The sequence below is a fragment of the Lepisosteus platostomus genome, chromosome 12 (genome assembly GCF_059453375.1).
Source record: "Lepisosteus platostomus isolate fLepPlt1 chromosome 12, fLepPlt1.hap1, whole genome shotgun sequence".
Lineage (NCBI taxonomy): Eukaryota > Metazoa > Chordata > Actinopteri > Semionotiformes > Lepisosteidae > Lepisosteus > Lepisosteus platostomus.
Window position 1 is genome coordinate 1,767,159 of NC_142622.1, and position 23,109 is coordinate 1,790,267.

At 46.5% G+C, this 23,109-nt stretch overlaps 1 protein-coding gene across 1 annotated transcript; it reads right to left on the minus strand.

Moving 5' to 3' along the window:
• Positions 1 to 1,309: 1,309 nt before the first annotated feature.
• sp4 (sp4 transcription factor) lies at positions 1,310 to 16,264 on the minus strand. Its single transcript, XM_088600398.1, has 6 exons — positions 15,608 to 16,264; positions 15,125 to 15,210; positions 13,002 to 14,544; positions 4,705 to 4,924; positions 4,056 to 4,255; positions 1,310 to 3,514 (listed from the first exon to the last, which is right to left on the minus strand). Exons 1-6 carry the CDS (start codon positions 15,612 to 15,614, stop codon positions 3,270 to 3,272), a joined length of 2,301 nt encoding a protein of 766 aa, XP_088456524.1. The 5' UTR covers positions 15,615 to 16,264; the 3' UTR covers positions 1,310 to 3,269.
• Positions 16,265 to 23,109: the final 6,845 nt, after the last annotated feature.

Here is a 23,109-nt window from a genome sequence, read left to right on the forward strand (position 1 = left end):
AGGCTTTTTGGTGGTATATCCTCCCTGTGATTTCCACATCCATTAAATTTAATTTCTTCCACATAAGGGAGTCGTTTATTTCCTGTAAACTAACAGGGTTCTGTTCAAAGGAATGAGCTAAGGCAATCTGCAGGAGACTTACAGCACTGCTACTGTAACGATGCTGCAAATAGATTGACTGTAATCATCAATTTAGGATATTTCATTAATTGCACATTCCACTGCATCTAGACCCCCTTGCAAGATAGAAAATGGTGTGCATGCTCAGTGACCATTCAAGAGTAACATGAACAGGTGAACTCTGGGGGCCAGCAAACATCTGAGGTGGCAGAAAAAGAGTCGGAGAGTGTTTTTATTCACTGATGAACGCTGCTTTGCCTTTGACAGACTTCATGGGAAGTTAAGTGTGGAGGTGAGCGTTACGTGCCCGTCACATCGATCAACTCAGCCTGCTGTGCATTGGAACTGTGTTGATGTGAAAGCAGAGTCTCCCCACACAGGTTCAGTTCAGTTTATTTGTCATATGCACAAGGGCAATGAAATGCTTATTTACGTGTCTGCTCCTATACAAAGACATTAAGGAATCGCCTAAACAAACACAGAACAGCAGCAGCAACAGCAACAACACATTAAATAACATACAACTTAAAAAAAACAAGTCAGCACAAGCAGTGTGAGAAGAGGAAAAAACACACCAGTGTGAGCAGTAATGTAGGTGTAGTAATGCAGATGAGTTTAGTCAGTGGCAGGGGTAGAGTTCAGTAATCTTGACAGCTTGCGGGAAGAAACTCTCTGAATCTGGAGGTTCGTGCCTTTGATGCAGAATCAGTGACACACTGATGAAGCATGTGAGCCAGGAGCATTTCTTTTCCATCCCAGAACTGTTTTCCAGCAGGGCAATGAAGACCACCACCGTCCTAGGATTACAACGGCACAACCGAAAGCTGTGGGCTTTTCTCCTGACCCAAGAGCGACAGAGCGTCTGTGGCGGCGGCTGACCAGTGCCATCATCACGACACTATCCACGGCCATCCAGCCGGTCATCGCCAGCTGGCGGCACCTGTGCAGGAAGAGTGGTGAAGTGGGGGAGCAGCAAACGGCAGTAGGTCTGGAGGCAGATCCAGTGTCTAAAAAGGCAAGTGTCAGAAGGTGTCCACAGTGGGAAGACGTTCAGTATTTCTTACCTTCTTGACTGATGTGTAATTGTAAGGAAAGATATTTATTCTAATCCTGTCAACAATTTGGTATTTTATGAGTAAACTACAAGATCTACAAACCCTAATGACCAAACACACACACACACAAAATATAAGATTTTATTTTAAAGTTTTATTTAGTCACTTGCAAATATTATGCAGGCAACTTTTTTTTTTTAACTTTTTTGTCCACAAATCACTTTTGTACAAATCGTTTTTAAAAAAATGTCAATAAACCAAAGCCTTTAAGGCTTATCTGGCAAAATCTGTTATTAAACGTCATGATGACACAAACAAAAGTTTTAGAAAAAGATTTACAAATGAGATGCTGCTAGAAAATATTAAGGAAAATTATCTGTCACACAAAATCTTACCCAAAAACATTGCAATTGTTTGGTATCAATTATCCTGTTTTAAACAGTTTTGACATTTTTATTTTTTTACACATACTTGTGTAAGAGAAAAGCAGGTTAAATTAAGATGGCATTATTACATATATAATAAGACCACAAGGTTAAAAATTATCAGTACAATACCTGAATATATAAACATAAATAAAACATGCTGCTCATTATATCCTGAATAGGAAAACTTACAATACACTACAGCTTTGTTTTTCAATTTGCAAAAGGCAAATAAGAACATAAGGATAAATAAACCAGAAGGTACACAGTCACCTAATGCTGCCATTATATATATATATGAATATAACTGAAATAAGATCTCCATAAACTAACATCTATAACGGCACTGGCACAACTTATTTTAACATCATAATTGCTAATTGGGCCTGCTCTAAGACAATGCGAGACAGAGGCATCAACATTACAACAGGAAAAGGAATGGAAAAAAAACAAAGCACAAAAGGTCATTTCATTCAAAGCTATTGCACACCTGTGCCCGCCTTCTCCTGTGCCTGCAGCAGCTGCTGCCCGCATGGGAATTGGGCACCGTCTTACATCCCTTTGAAGACACACTAGTGGACTTGGAACACAACCTCACAATGAACATCAGATTCTTCACAGGGGAACCAAAGTAGGTATCTGCAGGCCCCTCTGGTTATCTGGAGCTGGAGAGTGGGTCTCCATCTTCTCTACATATTAAGGCGATTTAGTCCCTAATGTGTTACTTTAGTATCTTCAAATGAACAGAAAAGCAAAACATACTTTTAAATTCTATTGAAAATGAGGTGAGTGTAACAAACTGCCTTTAATATAAAAGATCAAAGCGTGACCTTTGTTTTCTAATGTAAACATGGTTTCAGAAAGATTGTCTTCAGAGTATCACCTCCTTGGTAAAGCACAATTAAGGAGGCAGCTTACATCTTTTTGTTAAAAAAGTCAGCATCTAACATTGTCCGTTTCTAAAAAAAAACGTATGCGATATTTATAAATTTGTCAGTCTGTGCTTTTTTTCCTCTCAAACTAATATCATTTTTCCCAAGTTAATGGAAAGAGCCAACTGATCAGTTCTTCAGGAAAAAGATTTAATGAGACACCGTCGTATGCCTCTGCTCTAAGGGCTTCTACATGCTGCTCATGTACGGACAGATGGACCCTTTCACTGTGACCCCTCCCTGGTTTTCCCAAGTGAATGAAAAGAACCCCCCCGGGCTTCAGCGTGGGGGGGTCACTCAGCTCTTCTGCAGCTGAGGTGAGTTTGAAATGAAGACTCTCCTGTCTTCCTCTGTCTGTACCCTTGGTCGCGTCCGAAGACTGAAGCCTGTTACGAAAGACACACCAGTAAACTAAAACTAATGCGTGCTTTAACTAATGAGGTCAAGCTAGAAATCCTTTTTTGTGCATAGAAATAGATTTCCCCCCCAAAAGAACGACCCTTCCTAGTGGCACACTTCATTACCCTCACACTGGCATTACCCAGTCATTGTGCTTATCGGACTCTCGATATAGACATCTTTTTTAAAGATTTTTTTACTAGACTTTTCTCAGTACATATTCTTTCTCTCTCATAAAAAATCTGATGTGCATGAACATTTTTTTCTTCAGTCCACTTTCATATCTCGAAAGGCATGTGACCTTGGGTGCGAGCGACGCCCAGACCCGACTCCGCGGGCTAGAACTCCTCCATGCCACTGGAGGCGGTGGGCGTGGTGGGATTGGAGTCCTGGGAGAGCGAGGCCACAGTGAGAATCCTGGGGGAGCCCAGCACCTCGTTGACTGTGGCCTCCATGTCCTCTGTGGTGACAATGGTCAGGGCTGCTCCACCCTTCTTGTTCTGGTGCGTCTTGATGTGCTTGGAAAGGTGATCGCTCCTCATGAACCTTTTGGAACATTCCGGACATTCAAATCTTTTTTCACCTGGGCACGGGAAAAAAAAAAAAAACAGGGGACTGCGATGAGAAACAGGAAGCTATTGAGATTTCCTTCTTGCGGTATCAGAAAACCAGAAGATGTGTTAGTATGTCCAGAATGAATTTCCTCCCCAAGTATCATGCTGACCACTATCAAGTCGTTTTCGTATTTTGCAGAACAAACGCTTCAGCATCGCTGTATTGGTGAATTATCGAGGCCCTTCATGATTTGTCACACCAGAAAAATGCTGCTCAAAATGACACTTAAAAAATAAATTTCAGAAGACTATGATAAGTATTCCTAGAAATAAACGTAAAATGTAAAAGGCCCTGATCTTATGTTATTACATGAAATATTCAGAACACATCTCAAAATGACTTATTCTGTTTAATATTTTCCGTACTGCACTGAAGCAGTCATGGCACTAAGCGTGCAGAGCTAGGCCCCAGTCAGGGCAGTGGGGGGCCCCAGTCAGGGCAGTGGGGGGCCGCAGGAGCAGCAAGCATGCAACAGTGAAGTACTTCACTGGTCTCCGTTCCCCTCTTACCTGTGTGTGTCCTGCGGTGTCTCTGCAACTCATCACTCCTGGTGAACCTCTTCCCACAGAAGATCCAGTTGCACACGAAGGGTCTCTCCCCCGTGTGCCAGCGCAGGTGAGCGCGCAGGTGCGACGTCTTCCCATAGACCTTCCCACAGCCCTCGATGTGGCAGATGTGTTGCTTCTTCTTCCCGGGTTCGCTGTTATTCCTGGGGGGGGGGAGACATCAACAGCAGAGAGAAAACAAATGATCCAGCGTCCCTGAGATCAACAGTCTCTTCGGTTCTCCGCTGATTCTCTTGGGTAGTGCCGTGAATTACGGGTGTGGACAGGACAGATGGAGGTAACCCAGCCATGCTGTTGAAGCCGATACCCTGGTTTCTTGTAGGAAACAGCCGGGCGAGGCGCTGGGATCAATTAACTACCAACACCCTAATTGACCAAATGGGCTGAATAACCTCCTCTGGTCTGTTACTGTTCTCCCATCACCCGACAGGCACTTTATCGACACAATGTGTTCATGCAGCCGGGGTGCTCGGGGTGGCCACAGCGGCTGTCGGAGAAGCCTGGCCCTTCGCTCACGTGCCTGCCCGTGTCCTCCGAGCGCCCCCTGCGGGCCGGAGCGAGGACAGAGCGGGGGCGGGCCGGCCGCACTTGCCTGCCCTCGCCGTCTCGACAGTTGGGGCAGGAGCAGGCCACCCTGCGCAGCCGCTTGCTGGGCTGGCCCTCCTGGTCCGAGGCGGTCTGGCCCTGCTGGATCTGCACCTGCGCGATCTGGTCGGGGCTGACGGCGCTCAGGGCCGCGTTGGTGATGTTGCCCACGGCCACCGTCACCGGCGCGGGCTGCACCTTCACGCCGTCCTGGCTCTGCGGCTGGCCTGGGGTGGGGGGGGTAGACAAGGACACGGGTGAGCACCGCACTCCCTCTCCTCCGTCGCACACTTTAACACGCTCCTCTCTTCTTTACAGCTGTCAGTGCAGGGACCCGAATTCATGACAGGACTGCAAAAGCATCAGTCTGAGAGCAGTGGGCTGATGGTTCTTAAACCGTGATGTCACAGCCTGCACATGCTTTTCCTCAGCTTGGCTACACAAGCAGTAAGTCCTGGGCGTTTATGGGAAATGCACAGTTCTGATGTTGGGGACTGTGCGTATTTCACATATAATCCATTCTCACATCCCAGTTTTGACTGCATTTGAAAATCTGCAGCGTATGAACTGTATAATATAATACTGTAGCTCCCAAAATGCTACCAGAAATACAGACCCCGGTTCCAGACAGGAACCTCCATAACCAACCCCCAGCTCTGCGCTGTACTCTGGGACTATGATGTACTGCTGAAGGTCAGACAGTTCAGAGGCACAGATGCCAGCTCACACTCAGTTCTCTTACTGGAAAGGCGCAGGACAGCTGAGCCAGCGCAGAAGAAGAGTCAAAGTGCTGCTTTGAGCAACGCTGCTGACTGAACTCTTGAAGTGCCAGACTCCCAAGTACTGGTCAAATCCAACATCTGGGGAAAAGGTGTGCCACATGAAATATTACATTTGGTCTCTCTGCGATCCGCTCACAGTGCAACTGGATCAGTAAGGTATTTAGCCTAATGGACTGCACCGTGCAATCTGGGCTCTTTGTTTGATCTAATTTACACTACATTTTGGAATTTGTTGTTGCCTGTTGTCGCAACTAATGGACAGAAACTGAAGTTGGTCTACCCAGCCAAACAGAAAAGGCGCAAAGAACAGAGCTATTTGTTTTAGCTGATGTAAGATGCAAGACTGCACATTCATAACAAATATGCGATTTCTCATTGTAAGAATTTTTTAAAGAACTGTATTTTCAGTATTTGGAAGGTGTTTTCAAAGCTGCTCGTCTTTATAATTACAATCCTAGCTAGTACTAGGTTGAAAAATGTTCAGTTTATAAAGAAGATAGAAAAGGGTTTTTACAACTGTTCAACACAAGCACCTTTTCAATAACAATGGATGAGTCAAGCATCTTGTACCTGAATACAGATACATACTACTAAATATAAGGGGTATTACTCCGGCACAATTTATTGAATATATTCAGTTTGAAAAGCAGTTGTTTTGTGACTACAGAAGCAAGACTATCACAATTGTGTAGTTTTTCCACTTCAATTCAATAACAAAAAACTACAAAATTACTACAAAGAACATGCCATTGACAAGCAGTTCAAATGTGCCTGAATGCCTGCAGTCTTAAAGCTTGTAAACAGGTTTGGAATCCTCAAGCATATTCATCAGTGACAAAACCATAAAACACAACAGAATAATGTCTTGTGTTTGCTGTTATCACTATCGCCCCTATCCGTCTGCTGCTATTTGCCCAACACTAAACACAGTTTGAGGGGTAAAACGTTGTCAGGGTGAATTTAAGCCAAGCAATTGCACAATCAGAGAGTCAAGCTTTCCTTTAGCAGCTGCACTGCACACAGTAGATAAGCGCTACAATGAAACTGAATGGCCAGGTCATGATTTACATGGTTACCATAACCCGAGGAACAGAATGGATTCACATGAAATCCCTCAGCCATGCACAACTAGAATGGATGTTTAAGTTAATGCCCACTCCTGTCTCAAGTGTCACTATATACACAAAGAAATGACCTGATGACCTCTTCACAAAACATAACAGTTTTAAATGAAGGGGGACGTGAGGACCATCTAGCCTGTTTGCCATTGAATTTATCCAAGGATCTCACACAGAGAGACGTTAGGGTGCCCGATTAAACAACACGGCTGGGCAGCTTGTTCCCCCCTCCCACAACCCTTGGGGTAAAGAGGCATCTCCTGTTCTCAGTCTTTAAACACCTCTGGCTTGAGATTCACTTGGATTGTGATTCCTCTGATTGGCTTTGCCAGGCCACCTCTGTCTTCTCTGTTTGAAACTCATGTGGTCCAGCTGCTTCAGCCTGTCAGTGTAGCACACTCCTTTCAAACCACAGAAGCTACTACGCTGCTCTTCACTGGACTGATTCCAAAGTAGCAATATCTTTTATCTAACATCATAACCAAAATTGTATACTAAATTCACAATGAGATCATACCTGTTCTAACTACTAATTGTTTTAGTTTAACATCCAGCAATTTGAATTCTTCACTTTAACTATATATTCAAATGTTATATTTGTTTGTAAATGTTGCATATTAATTTATTCTAAATGTAAACAAACACCTAAACCATCCTCGTGCTGTAAGTAGTCTCTTCCAGGTTAGACTTTCCCCTTTTCGTATTTATAAACATTTCTGCTACCTGCGTATATATCCCTGCACTTTTTTCAGTAAACACTATTTGCAACACATTTCCCCAGCCTTGGGGTTCATCTAAATCCCTTTGTATTTAGTTTGTGGTTTCTACAGTGTTCAAACATCATCTTCCAGGTGTTGGCCCAGTCTTGAAGTCTTTTACTGCTACTACAACTATATCATTGATATAATTTAAGAACAATAGTTGTCCTAGTACAGATCCTTGTGGTACACCACTAATTACACCACATCAACTTGAATTTATGTCTCAGCTGTACCAGCTGAACCAATTCTCACTCCAAACACACGTTGCAATGGGTACCTACTGCCTCTAAGTTTGAGTATTAATCTTTCAGGAGGAACAGCTGCTGTTATGAAATGATTATGATTGTACGACTCATACATGTAACCCACAATATTACACAATATCACCCTGTAACTCACAACTGGCAGTCCACTGGAGGAGCTCAGGAGATGTGAGCGTGGTCAGTACCTGGATGGGAGACTTCTGGGAAAGCTAAGAGGTGCTGCTGGAAGAGGTGTTAGCAGGGCCAGTAGGGGGCGCTCACCCTGCAGTATGTGTGGATCCTGATGCCCCAGTATAGTGACGGGGACACAGTGCTGTACCCAAGGTGTTTCTCGTAAAGTGTAGAGGTGTCAACTCTGATATGCTAAACAAATTTCCCCCTGGCCTTTACCAGTCATGGCCTCTTAATAATCCCCATCTCTGAACTGGCTTCATCACTCTGCTCTTCTCCCCACTGTGAGCTGGTGTGTGGGGAGTGTACTGGTGCACTCTGGCTGCTGTCGCATCATCCAGGTGGGGCTGCACACTAGGGGTGGTGAAGGGGGTCCCCATTACCTGTGAAGCACTTTGAGTGGAGTGTCTAGGAAAGCGCTATATAAGTCTAAGGAATTATTATGATTTCAAAAACCTTTTCTTCATTAGCCCTCATCAACATTGTCATTACCAAACATGGAGTGTTGGTAGCCCTCACAAAGGATTTGTCAAGAAACCATGGCTTCAGTGACCTGACCTTTAACAAAAATTGTGTTAAGCGATGGTTTATAATTAAAGTGTGACTTTAAATTAATAATAACATGAACTTCACTTTCCTTATTAGTCAGACCTCTTAAAACCCCAAAACTCAGGGCCTCTCTAGGGTTTCAAGAATTGTGCTGCTACTATCAAGCAATAATCATCCAGTATCAGAAAAACACTTACTCCGGGTGAGGGTTATGGCATCAAAGAGGGCACAGAGCACAAGATAGGATTACACCCTGGATGGGTGTCACAAGCCACGTGCGCACAAACATATGCAGTATATTCACACACCACACACACACATATATACACAGGCATGGAGATACAGGTCAGAGACACCAACCAACCCTACCACTGTGTGTTTGTGAGGTGGAGATGCATTTCTGACTGAGTGGAAAACCAGCATGAAAAATGGATCCATCAGAATCTGAGCTGACACTTGCCTTTGGGTATTTTAATGAGAAAAGGCAGGGTTAAAGAACAGCACCCACACTCACAGTACATCTGTACAGCATGTGATCAGCTCTACAAGCAGCAGACTCTTCTAAGATATTTCTCAACACTGTTTCTTTCATCTTAACGGTTAAAATAAAGGAGACCTTTTACAGTGCAATAAAAATGTCTTCATGTCTTGAAGGTACAAGCGAAGAGGGCATCACTGGTATATTCACAGCTACGGTGCAATGCATTGTAAAGATATTTACAATGTTTTTAAATCCAGAAAATCTGCCAATCTTGAAATTAGCTTCGAGGATGTATTCAATGTATTTTTATAGAAATACAGATGATCTATTTTTCTGCTTCTACTGAAGACTTATGGCCTAAACCATAAATCTCAAAATGTTTCATAACCAACTGATTTTCTACTTTCTTGGTGATGTTTTTCTTAAAAATGCACATTCTTTTCTACATGGACTGATGGACTTTTGTATGCTATGCTTGGTTATTAAAAACAGATGTGTATTTTGAAGTCACTTTTTGGGACAGTACTTACGAATTGACTCCATTACAAAAGAGTAGGTACCCCTGGAGTAATATGCCACAATAAACATTTATGTGATTTTAAATATGTTTCATTTTTAAATAAATATTGTGTCATTTTGCTGAACTTTGTTAGAGCCATACAATGGGACAATGCTTAGGTAACTGTTTTTTGAAACAATAATATTTGTAGGTTCATTTAAAATCAAAAGTAAAAAACTATAAAACACCTATCCTGCAAGATTTTAATGCTGCATTGGAGCTGCAGCACACAGGATGTTTCAGAATGACAAGGCTCAGGACTTCCTCTTTTCAGTTCAGTGTCACTTGCACATGATTAAATCCTATATGTGATTATAAAACCTTCAATTTGTTCAGAAAAGTAACCAAAGGCAATGTATCATATGGACTTACACTGTCTGCTTTTATGTGACTGGATACAACAATCTCAACTTGATTACTTCTTCCTTCTGGAATTACTACAGCCCAAATCTGCTTTATAAAAGTCATGACGCTGCTACACTTCCTGCTTATAAAATTCCAAAATTGCTTGTATTTTTCTTGGATTCAGAAAATGCCATCCTGAACATAACATCTCACTGCTTACTTGCTCCACCCGCAGTCAAAAACACATACAGGCAGGACACCAATCTGGACATCTGCAATTGCTTTAAAATGCTGTGGGAGTCTGCGCCCTGTCCGGGTCTCTCATGTGGCTGCTAGACTCTACTGCTTCAGTCTGCGACATCACATCCAGGAGGGCGTTACTCCGCTGACTAAAGCTGCTTTGCGTCACAGACGCAGGATGGAGAGAAGGCGCAGCAGCGTCGAGAGCGCAGCAGCTGGTGTCTTTCATGTGTTAGAAGAGAGCTGTCCATCGGAAGAGTCATTTTGTCCCACTTTGGCTTTGCGATTACAAGACTATGAAGCGCACGAACTGAACGGGAATTAGCAGAGGGTTGCCGATGTGCTCAACAGCAACTGCGCATGACACTAAGGTAGCTTTTAGTCTTTTCCTTTCAAGTACTAGCAAGGTGTCATTTAAAATAACAAGCACAGTTCTAGTCACCACATTGTAGAAAAGATACGACTCAGATAGATCAAGTAGGGGTGGCGCGATGACTGGGGTACCACAGGGATCTGTATTTGGACCACAGCTGTCAGGAAATTCAATCGATGGTCTAGAGTCCAGATTTGCAGGTGACACAAATTAGGATGACCAGCAAAACATTGTAGAAGCAGCGAAGTAAATTAAATCAAATCAATTAAAAAAATAATTAAACAAAATCAAAGACCAGGCAAACCTCTGGCAGGTGATACTTCATATAGACAAGTGCAGAGCAAAAATATAAAATATAAATACAAAATTGGAAATGCTGAGCTAGAAGAGGCTACTTACGACAACGCTTTACGTGTGACACTATATACTAGAATATATAGTTAGACACACATCATTTTAATTAAGGGATGTTATGTTAAAACTGCATAACGCACTACTTAGGTCACATTTAGAGAATTGTACACTTTGGAAAACATACTGCTGCTCTGGTAAATCCCAGAGAAAGGCAGCCAGACAGCTTCCAGTCCTTTAGGGGAATCTCCAACACCAACAGGCTGAACGTTTCTAGTCTTGGGCGGAGAAGACTACGGGGAGACTGAGTATACTGAAATACACAAGTTCACAATCCTCACAGTCAACCCCACGGATCTCTCCGGAATGAACGCTGAAACACAAACCAGAGGGCGCAAGCGGAAACCACAGGGGACTGTATTTACAGCTGGGAAACCAACCCACACATCAGGGCTGTGGGAGTCTGGAACAAGCTGCCCAGCCATGCTGTCGAAGCAAATAACCCGAAACAGCTGAAGGAGACCCTGGGATCTGTTAACGACTCACTACCAAACGAACGAGACGAGCCAAAAGGCCCCCTCTGGTCTAGAACCTCTTACATTCTTCAAGCTGTCATAGGTGACAAGCACTAAGACGAGGAAAAACAGCTAGTAGAGACGTAAGAAATCTTAGAAAATAAAAATTAAGAGAAAAACCTCCCTTTGCTGTCCCTCATACTGCCCCCACCAGTGCAGCAAGTGTAGCACAGGAAACACTTGTCCTCTGATGTCTGGATGTGTTTGCAATCACTTCCTTTGCCCACATATCAAACATTAATCATTTCTGTTACAAACAATGGACTTTTGCATAGTCAAATTCATGCTGTTCTGATGCAGTGGTACCCATTCACCTAAAAGACATGATCCGAGACAAAGCTGTAATTGGAGCAGTGCCTCTTTGAAAACTGGCTGAGCTCTTCATGTGGAAAATACTATTGTCAGCAATAGTCATGTGCAATTCAAGGTCTTGGTTTGGATGCCAAACAACGCAAACATTGCAGCCAACTTGTGCAAACCGAATAGAAACAGGTTGTGAGAGTCTGGAACAAGCTGCCCAGCTCTGCTGCTGGAGCTGACACCCTGGTTTCTTCTTTGAACAGGTGAATGAGATCCTCCTACCAGGACAGGACGTGCTACTTTACATAAAGGGCTGTGGGAGTCTGGAACAAGCTGCCTGGCAGTGTTGTAGAAACTGATACCCTAGTAAGACAGTAACAACTGGAAGTGATCCTTGGATTAATTAAACACTAAATAACAGGATCTGGGCCAGACTAACTTTTCTTATGTTCCTGTGAGAAATTAATGTTTGAACCAGCCGATGACATTTTGAAGGAGCGTTAATCAGGGCCCACAGTGCATTTAAAAAGCTTTCAGCAAGGAGCATGGTGGGACATCTACACGTCACAGGGTGTAGATCCTCTCAAGTCCACACCCTACAGTCTCCTCCTCACAATGACTATGCTTTGGCGATGCTTCAGGAAAAACAAGGGTTTAACGCATCAAAGTAATTTCCCCAAACGGCCATAATACATCATAATAAACTGAAAACTGACTGACTGCAGTGATAAAATAATAAGGGAGAGACAAGTTTTAAGTTTATTTTTAAATGACTATCTAATATGTGTACTGATCAACTAAATCCTGGTATGCGGGCAGGTTTATCTGGGCTTGCTGCAACCCTAACTAAAGTCATTATTCCTTCTGAATAGGGGGAATCTGGATCAGACATTTCTGGGCAGACATCAACTTGGTGCTGTAGATCTGTGACGCTGCACAGAGGAAATTCCAGACTGAGCGTTTTGACTGGCTTTCCAGCTGGATGCTGCTGCACGGCTCAAAACTGACGGAAAGCCAGCTGGAGACCCGCCTCACGACCTCTTGAATTTCCTTCTCCCACGGATAAAGATAGGTTACCAGCTTCCAGCCACCCAACGGCCAACACGAAACATGTCAAATTTAACACCGCAGCGGTCTCCGTCCCCGGGGGGGACACCAAAGCGCCGTTTTCCCTGGTTTGCCTGACTGCTCTCAGAAGGAAAGCCATCACCCCAGGGCGGCTGCACGGACAGCAACTTCTGCACCAGCCAGAACCGGCCAGCGCCAAGACACGTGGACCGGCGACGCGCTAAACCAATCCTCGTGCACGCCAACACCAGAAATTAACTCGATCTACCCCCCCCCACACACACACACACACACCCCCCCTACTCGAGCACGCTGGTGCCTCGACGGGACCCGTGCAGCTCACGCCCGCTGCGGTGGTCGCGCCTTACCTTGCACGCCGGTGATGGTGACGGGGACTCCCTGCACCTGCACGCCGGCGGCGCCCAGGTTGGCGATATTCACGGTCTGGATGTTGGGCACCGACGTCAGCTGCGCCGCGCTCAGCGTGATGGGGGTCCCGCTGAGGGCCAGCGGGGTGATCTGCGCGAAGGAGCCCCCGCTGGCGCTGGTGGTCACGGGCGTCAGGGTGAGCTGCGGCGCCACGCCGGCGCTCTGCACCTGCACGCCGGGCGAGAGGCCCTGGATGTTCTGCAGCTGCACCGTCTGCCAGCTGATCTGGCCGGACGGGGTGAGGGTCGGCGCCCGGATGAGCACCTGGGCCGGGCTCTGCACCGCCTGGAGCTGCAAGCTCTGCAGGGCCTGTCCGGGCTGCAGCTGGATGGCCTGCGGCGAGAGTCCCTGGATGAGCTGCTGCTGGGGCTGCTGGGGCTGCTGGATCTGGATCTGCTGTAGCACGGGCTGCCCCACGATCTGCACCTGCTGGATCTGACCCGGCGGCTCCGGCTGCAGCCCGTTGGACTGGACCGGGCCCGGGGGGTCCGGCTCGGCCGGCGGGGCGCTCGGGGGCTCCGGCTCCGAGGACGCGCCCTCGGGAGCGGCGGTGTCCTGTCCGCCCTCCGCCGGGGCCGCGGCCAGGGTGTCGCTGCTGGGCAGGGCGGCGGAGGTGGCCGTGCAGGTGGGAGTGGCGGGGGATTCCTGCATGGTGCTGACAGCCGTGGACAGGGGCGTGGAAACCAGCTGGCTCCCATTGGAGACCCCGGCGTCGGGGGGCTGGACCAGCTGGACAGACCCTCCCCCGGCGGCCACGTTGTTGATCACCGGCAGAGCCAGAGTGACGCCGCCGATGTTGATGGGCACCGTGGTCACCACTTGCGTCTGCGCGCCGGGGATGGTCTGCAGCTGCAGCGGGAAGGACATGCCCGGCCGCAGCTGGAACGGGACGGCCGGGCCGGACGCGCTCTGGGCCACCAGCCCGGCCGAGGGCGCCCTGCTGGGCGCCGCGATGATCGCCTGGCCGCCGGCGGCCGGGATGAGCTGGATCTGCTCCTGCGGCACGCCGAGAGCCGCGGGGTGGCCGGAGCTGATGTGGATCTGCTGGCCGTCCACGGTCTGGATCTGCGGGATCACCTGATACTGGATGCCTCCGGAGGGGCTCTGCATGTTCTGCACCTGTATGACCTGGAGCTGCTGCTGCTGCCCGGCCGCTTTAACCTTCCTCCCGTCATTGCTGCTGCTGCTGCTGCTGCTCGCTGCGCTGCCGGCTCCGGCGGCGCTCGCCTGGGCGATGCTCTCCTTCGGGACGGCGGGGGAGGCTGCCACTATCTGCCAGCCGCTGCCCAGCTGCGTGGTGACCAGGTCCAGATGCTGGGGCGGGCTCTGCAGCTGGACGAGCCCCTGGTTCGGGTCGAGGATGAACTGCTGCTGGTGCTGCTGCTGCTGGTGCTGCTGCTGCTGCGCCGGCGCTTCTCCCGGAGCCCCTCCTATCTTACTGCATGTGGCGGCCAGCAGGGCGAGGGGAGACGGCTGCGCCTCCTATAACCACACAGGAGAGAGAGAGGGGGGAAAAGCCAAGAAGTGTGGGCGGGTTTAAGGGACGGGAGGGGGTGTGAATTAAGAATTTGCACCGAGGGGTAAGAGAAAAAAAGACGCAAAAATGCATGCAGTTGAGATAACTGGGGAGACGGAGGATAGATCAGTCCAGCGGACCAGGAAGGTGACGAACAGCAGACGGACACAGTCGGCTCCTCTATTACCAGAGCTGCGCCTCCACATAACGGGACTGTTTGACGGGGTTTTTTTTTTTAATCTTCCGTGGAATCAAACCCCCGTTCGCCAAGAATAACAACGGATGCGTTTTTTAAAAACTGGTTTATTGTTCCCAAACCAAGACGGGGGAGGGGGAGGAATCTCCGATATATTTTTTGTTTTCTTTTCTTCAACAGAGCGCTGACAGGCAACAGCAGTAACACTGTAGCGACACACAAGACACACATGTAGCGCCTAAACGAAAGCAAAGAGAGTAAATCGTGCAGGAAGTGGTTTTTGCTTAATTGCAATGAAAAAAAAGCGAGACAGCTCGCTAGAAGCCTCCCTGCGATATTAATCTTATTACCTGGGATCCCGAAGTTTTGCCTTTATTAGCATAATCACCGCCAGATGATTTCCCTCCTTCTGACGACATTGTTTCCTTCTTTTGATCTGAAAAAATAAAACATGTTTTTTTTTTAAAAAAACAATCGCTATTATTCTATCGTAGCCTTTCTTACGACAGCGGAAAAAAAGGAAGAGAACGCAAAAACTTTTCACTGCAATCAATCAAGGTATTTCTCATGCCATGGTCATCTTCCTTTTTTTTTGGGGAAATAAATAAATAAACGTGTTTCGAAACCCGACCCAATAGATATAAAGTAACACCCTAAAAGAGGTTGTCTCTTGCAGACATTTAAAAAAAAAAGGCGAGCAGGTCAATCCGAGCTGCTGTTAAAACAGTAAATACATAAATATATTTTTAAAAAAGCTTTGGAAAAAAAAAAAGGATGAGAGGGGAGCAGGAAGGAGGGAGGGGAAAAAGGAGGAGGGGAGGAGGGGAACGTACCGCTCATCCCGCATTAATAAAAACACAAGAGAGGAGTTGTTTAAGAAAAAAGGCCGGACGCTGTGGATCAGAGGCTGGCTGAAGCCCGGAGAAGGACGGCCTATTTTCCACGAATGAGTGCTGTGGGGCTGTGGCGTCGCTCCGCGGCCGCGGCAATCGGCAGGCCCGGCTGCTCACAGACACTCCCGCCGGGAAGGGCGGCGCTTAGCTCGCCCGAGAGGAGGCCAGGCTCCGGACACCCATCTGTCACCCACGGGGGTCCCGGCCCGCTAACGGCCCGCGAAGCACTCCGTGTCGGGATCCGCTCGTCTCATTCCGGGCTGCTCCACCCCCCCCCGTCCCTGCGTAATTAATATTTAATACGTCCGAGTGCAAGTTTTCAATTACGGCGGCCGCGCACGGGGCCCACCCACTCGCCAGGGCCGCGCACAGCCGAACCTGAAGGCCCCCGGAGGGCGACGCCCCCGCTCGCAGAGCCCAGCTCAGCAGGCGGCGGGCCCCGTCGTCGGCCCGTACCGCCGCCCGCACGTCTACTGCCAGCCCGCCCTCCTGCCCCTTACAGCAGAGCCGCCAGCCCCCGGTCCGGCAAATTAGCGCTGTTTTCTGAAACAGAAGAGAGGAGCGGTCTTCTCTGATGGGCGGACGTCCCGCCCCCCTTCCCCTCCCCGCCGCATTCAGATTGGCTGTGGGGGGGGGGAGCCGCCGCTCGCGAAGGGAGAGCCGGGAGTTGTATTTTTTAACGGGCGAGGTTGCGCCGGCTTTCACAGCTCAATGGACTACAGATCCCGACATGCAGAGCGTTGGGAGGGGGGGGGGGGAGGTGGTACGTGGAATCAAGCTTGGTTGAGGGGAGAGGGGAAGGGAGGGATCGGTGTTTATTGTGGGGGTTGGGCAAAAGTGACAGGGGAGGTGGGGAGGGACGGGTGTCTGGTTTTCTCCCAGCCTCTGGGTGACTCCTTCAGGATTGTGCCATGTGGAGAGAGCGGGACCTGTTGCTTCAGGTCTCTGGTTTCTTAGTGCTTCGCGAAGACGCCGAGTGTCTATAGACCGTCAAAGCAGAGTCTGTCTGGTTTAAATCACAGTCCTCGCCTATTCTGCTCTTCTTTTATAGAAAATATAATCAGGATGTTCTTATTTCTTATTTAAGTGTTAAGGCATGATGGTAGTGGAATGTCTTTTGCACTCATCTGAGTAAAATACAAACTTCTAGTTCCACATTTTAGGTCGAATGCGTAGTTGTGAGATGAAATAAACATGAAAACGTCTTGCATTGTTTTGCTTTAAGGGAAAAAAGTATAAAAAACGATAAATTCTCATAAAAAGATATATTTTTTTAATTGCACGCTTCTGTGTCCCCTGTGTCACGGGAATAGATTTAGGAAATCTTTCACTACCTCTGCAATCTCTCTCTCAACATAAAGGAACTCCCTTATCTTCTGAAACACTGCTGTACTGTATCTGTTGATGATGTTGTTGATGTATTGCTGTATTTGACTTTGACATAAAACATTTTTCCCCAGAAGATAATAAAGCTTGAATTGGATTATTATACAACTATCACATAAATTCAGCCCCCTACCTGAATGTCTGGCTTACCTAAATTTGGTGCTTGATTCAACTTTGATTTAACCTCCTAATCTCATGGACTGCCTCTATTATAGAACAAAAAGTGTCCTAATGACACCTGAAAAAGGCTACATAGCAGAAAAGTTGTGTCTCTTTTCTTCTCTTTTCAGCAGGGAATACACCTTTAAATGTTCCTTTGCAGCCTAAGCATTCTGACCCAGCTGCCTGCTTGAACTTCTTGTGCCACTATTGGCATTTTCTGGAGAATGCGTGTGCTAGGAAATTTTAAAATATCTAAGAATGCTAGATAAGAAGAAATGCAGTTTGTCCAGCATTTTGTAAAAACAAAAATCATATTAAATACTATCCCGGACGAACTCAACTCGGGTATAGGACTGTTACAGGACATTGTTTTCTAGCTTGAAGTGGACACCAGAAAGGTTGGCCCTGTGTAGCCTCTCGTCCAGCCTGGCTGGTGACGTCTCTGAGAGACTGCCCAGACAGAACCTGTCTTTAAGCTGTTAAACCCGGCCAGCTCACTCCGAGACACACTGAGTTCTGCTTTTCCCTCTGCCCATCTATCACTCAGGCCTGTCCAGGGTCAAGACATCCCAGAGTTCACCCACAAGGTGGGGCTGCACTCCCTTCTCAAGACGCCAGGGCCCACACAGACACACACATACTGTGCTCAAACGTGCAAGAAGAACTTGGAGAAGCATATTCATCTAGTCCGCATGAACGTGAGGGATGTGGGAATAAAGCAGAGCACTTGGAAAACACTCCCACATGCACAGGGAGGGGGCAGCAAACTCCATAGCAGAAGTCACCCCAGTCTGAAGTCAAGCCCAGGGTTCAAGAGGCAGGAGACAGCAGATCCCGATCTCAACCACATGGAGGTTAATTTAAGACACGGAATCAATCTGCTGTTTGATCTCATGTCCCAGAGAGAAAAAACGTGCATGGAGCCCACAGGTGTCAGGGACCACAGTGACCTTAATGTTGCATTGAATGGCCAGTGTCTCCATAAGGGTGGTCTGTCCTTGTTCTTGAGCTTCCCATTGATCAAAGGTCCTTCTTGCCCAGGTGTATGTGCGTGTATGTATGTGTATCTGCATGAGGACGTGCAATTATGTGTATGTGCCTATGTGCATGTGCGTGTCTATGTACATGTATGTGTGTGCGCGTGTGTATGTGTGTATTTGTACAGTGAGCCCTGGTTAAGGGCTCTGGAAATGCAGTCTACACCACAGCTCTTGGGGGTCTGGGGGTTCTTGTACTGCTCTGTGAGAAAGTGCCACTGGTGGTTCTGCGTGTTGGGTGGGCAGTTATAGAAACGGGTCCTGTGTGATGGGTAGAGTGATGAACTCTAATAAAAAGTGTAATTATGCAGGATGACTGCATGACTGCAGTCTGCTCTGTGAGTGCACTGGTGGTCCAGGGAGATATAGAGATATATAGAGCCTGTTATGTGGGGAAAAGGGTCCTAGTATGCTGAAAATTGCTAGGCGGCGTAGTCGGCTACAAAAGCTTAAATTATCCAGCGCTAAGGGGGTCAACATCTGTGGCAGTTATTTGTGTACCCTGTTTCTATAAAATAGACTTCATTCAATCCAGTTCAACAATCCTATAAGGAAGTATTCTTGTATAGTGCTCTTCATGCCTAGGTATCCCAGAGCTCTTTAAAAAATATTTTAAAAAAACATATGCAAGATTTCATTAAATAAGAGACTAAGAAACAGAGCACCTGTAAAGACAGTGCTGCTGTCTAAGAGTGTCTGAAGCATACTGGGGGGGTGCAGCAGGTTAAAGATGTCTGTGTATCAGACTTCACGGAGTGTAGTCAGTAACCTTTGATGTGGGGCTGGTCCCGACCCATGGAGGACCTTACCTGTTATACTGTAGTTGTTACCTTGATGTCTGATAAAAAAACCACACGGGTAACCAGTGCCAAGACTCCAGCACTGCGGTGAGGGGCTCAGAGACCAGGCCCGGCTTCGGGAACCCCCTGCAGCCAGCTGAGCGAGCCGCGTGGCTCTCCGGCAAGTAAGGATCCACGGCAGCCAAGTGACAAAGACATGAGCAACGTCCTGCTCAGCCTGCCACGGAAATCTAATTACAGATGGACAACGCCCATCAAATGGAAGTCCGACGTCCCCGGGACAGGGAGACGGAATTATTGTTATTGGTTTGATTAAGAGACTTTTGATCATCTGGGTTTAAGCACAGCCTCAATCTTGTCACTGTTCATCTTTAGAAGGTTGTAGTGCATCCATATCTTAATATCTGATAGACACGTGTCAAGTGAAGAAACCGTAGTCTTGCAGTGCCTGACGTGATCTGGAACTGAATGCGAGTGTCCTCAAATTCAAATTCAACACACTTAATTAGAATGTCCGATAAATTACAGTTTTGACAAAGCAGATGCAATTAACACAACATTTTTCGGAAGTTTATAAATGTTATTGAACAGTTACATACATCACATAAAACATTATTGCGGGACAGGCTCGCTGTCTGCTCCTCAGGCTGGGACAGGAGAGAAGATCCCAAGCAGCCAGCTCTATCGAGTTCCCACCCCCCTCCCCCAGTAGGACTGGGAGCTGTTCTGGTTCTGGCAGGTGTGGGGATTCTGGGATTAGATTTGTTATTTTAGGGAAGAATGTTTGTCTAGTGCCAGAGTATTTCTCACACTGCAGCAGAAAGTGCATCTACGTCTCTGCTTCTCCTAGCTGGTAGAGGGAGCACAACCTGATCTCTCTGGACATCCAAGTGTGCCTGTCTCCAGTTTCTATGCCCAAAATGGTGTCATTCAGCCTGTACTTTGTCAGGGACTGTTTCTCCTTGCTGTCTCTTACTCAGCTAGTGTTTAGGGTCCTGTAGCATTCAGGTTTGTGTTGTGTTTGTGTGTGTGTCCCAGTGGGTAAGGCAGTGTTGTCTGGCTTGTGCTGTGATTTGGTTGACTGGGATCTGTGTTGTTCTTGTTGGCCTGGGGTTAGCCAGTGTCTCAGGAGCTCTTCTGTGGGCTACATTCTTGGCTTAGCAGGGCCTTGCCATGTAGGAATTCTTATCACTGTTTCTCAGGTGTGGCCAATATTGTATTGTGATTGGCCCCCACACTTCATTGTCATACAGGACTATGGTTTGAAAATATATTGTTACAAATGGGTGGTTACTAAAATGTTGAAAATCAAGAATTGACTGAGCGGTTTAGTCAATGAGTGAAATAATTATTCATAACCCCCAACTTGAAAGTGATTTCTATTAATAAACCCGGCTGGTATAATTAGAGGCACATGAATTCTTTGTTCTCTGGCTCAGCTGTGGTGAGAGGAGTAACAATCCAGACACACTAGGTTAAACAAATATTTATTAAAATGACTATAATACAAACTACACTACACACTACAAAACATATAACACACAAGTTAGTCTACTGTATGTACAGTATTTACAAACAAGGCATTCTGGTCACCCAAAAAACTCCAGACTGCATGGAAAAAACTTCCATGCAGACTAAGCATTAAACTCCTAATGCCTACAGAGGCCACATAAGAGATAAGCTGCCTTCTAACTACAATGCAACCTGCAGTTAAATCTCTCTCTCTCTCTGCACCCTGGATGCCACAAAATAAATAGGAGCCTATATCCCTATCCATAAAAATGCACCCTAAGCAGGAAAGACATTTCTAACTGAGGTATCTTTTACCCAGGAAACCCAAGTTCCCTAAAAACACAGAATAGCAACCTTTCTCTTTAGTAAGGTTCCGGTCAGGTTTGGTTTGCATGACCATGAAGTAGGGGCTCTCGCTGGGCACAATCTGCAAGTCCCCACTCCTCTCTCCTCTCTCGTCTTCCCTTCTTATTGTTTCTTCTTTTACTTTTGTGTTCTTCATGTGGTCTTATATTGTGTGTTTCTGTACTGCTCGTTGACAATCATTAAGCCAGAACTTACCTAGGTACAGTATACAAAGATAATCTTTACAATTGTTTCTGCTCATCGGACCCCCCAGACATCAGCAGATATCCTTTCAGCTTTGAATCTAGAAGTATTTTCTCTTCCAAGTCTCACAACCTTTATCCAAAATCTAAGAGACACTTCTCAGTCACCTAAAGCTGTAATAATACTTTCAAGTGTTGGCAGCCAGATTTTTATGAATGAGGGGGTCAATATTGTAGAACTTCCTCCTAATGGCGTAGAAGGACCCGTGTGTCCTCTTCTTATTGTCTTCATAGCAGTGAAACCAAAATTCATGATGAGCCATTAGCTTATTTTAATCATGTCCACTAATTTATCTGTAACTCGGACTTGTGTATACTGTAATTATGGGGTTTGGATTTGACACATACAAACACAGATAGCAAACCCAGCGCCAGAATCGAACCCAGGGCCCCAACACTGCAAGGCAGCCATATTAGCCACTAAGCCATCCACCATTGCTACCAATTCAGTCGATTATTTTTTCCTTCACCACATCCTATTCCTTTTGATAATTTAATAAAATTATCATTAAACCAATTCATTAAACCATTAGGGCTCCGGCTTCCTCGCCTTTGATGTACTAACTCCTGGGATAAATCTGTTCTGCGCCTCAGGCAGTATTTCTTCAAACTGTTGCCATCCATTCTGTCCTGATTCCATATCTGTCCTGTTCCCTTCGTCACCCTACTGAGCTCTGCCTCATTCCTGCACCGTCTGCTTTCCTGAACCGGAAACCTCTGTTCCGGGCTCCACCTGTAGCGTTTCCAAGTGTATTTCAACATCATACCACCATACGACCACTGCGCCCCAGTGGGGCTCTCACCTCTGCTGTCCTTACCCTGTAGATAACTGACAGGACAAACCAGGTGCGCAATCATTAAGCATATCTGCTATTTCAGTTGTACCCAAAGATGGCCCTGATTCTTCCCAATCACAATATGTAAGGGCAACTAATATCTTAAAATTGTGTTCAATTACCACTTCTTTCTTTCAAAGTACATACTGTACTGGACTGCATTATGCAGTATAAGACTGCATTGCAATTGCGATGTGAATTTGGTAGTCTCTAGCATACACCTCATACTATGCCCTTTCATATGGATTCCGAGAGCCTTGATTCACCTGTGTGTATGTCCTGGTGCCTGAGGCTGTTTTTGATAGACCTTCATCTTACTTTCGCTCAGCCACGTTTCTGTGATTCCTGTAACATCACAATCATCTGCAAATGTGAAGTGATGGTTTCTAATACTCCTTGCATTTAGGTGTAAGTATTCAATCACCTGGTTCTTTGTGTTTTTTTTCCTTTTGACATCACTCCCCATGTATCCTCTTTTGAGATATTCTTTGGCCTTTCTCATCTCCCCTTCTAAATATTTTTTTAATCCCCTTATGTTGTATCCTTCACCATCGGTCTCTGTCGGACACGTTTCAGTGATTCCAATCATGTCATTATCATCCACTTATGTGGCGTCTACTGTTTTGTATGGTATGTTCCTCATAATGTTGGTATTAAGGTCTAAGTACTTAATTATCTCGCCTTTGCAAGTTTTGTTTCGTTTGTTCAGCTGGGGTCTCATTTTTCTGTGCCATGTCCTCTGGGTTCTCCTCTCTTCCATTCCTGCTGAGTTTTTGTTCTGCAGATCCCTGGCACAGGGCAGCTGGGGCACCATCCCACCTCAGACGGTCTCCTTCGTGCGTCTACAGCTGTTCTTTGCCCTGTAAAGGTTTCCAGTGGCCGAGACAGTTGCAGCCTTCCTCTGCACAACCACTATACTCCTCATGCTACACATGTGTTGTGTTGACAAGTCAACACTCCTCGCTATTCAGCTTTATCTGGTCCAGGAGGGATTCTGGGAAGAATGCGCCCTGCTTTTCAGTTCAGTTTTTGTCCAAGGTCTTTGAATTGATTTCGTCATGAAAAGTGCTGCTTATGCCAGGGTTATTTGTCCTGGTACGG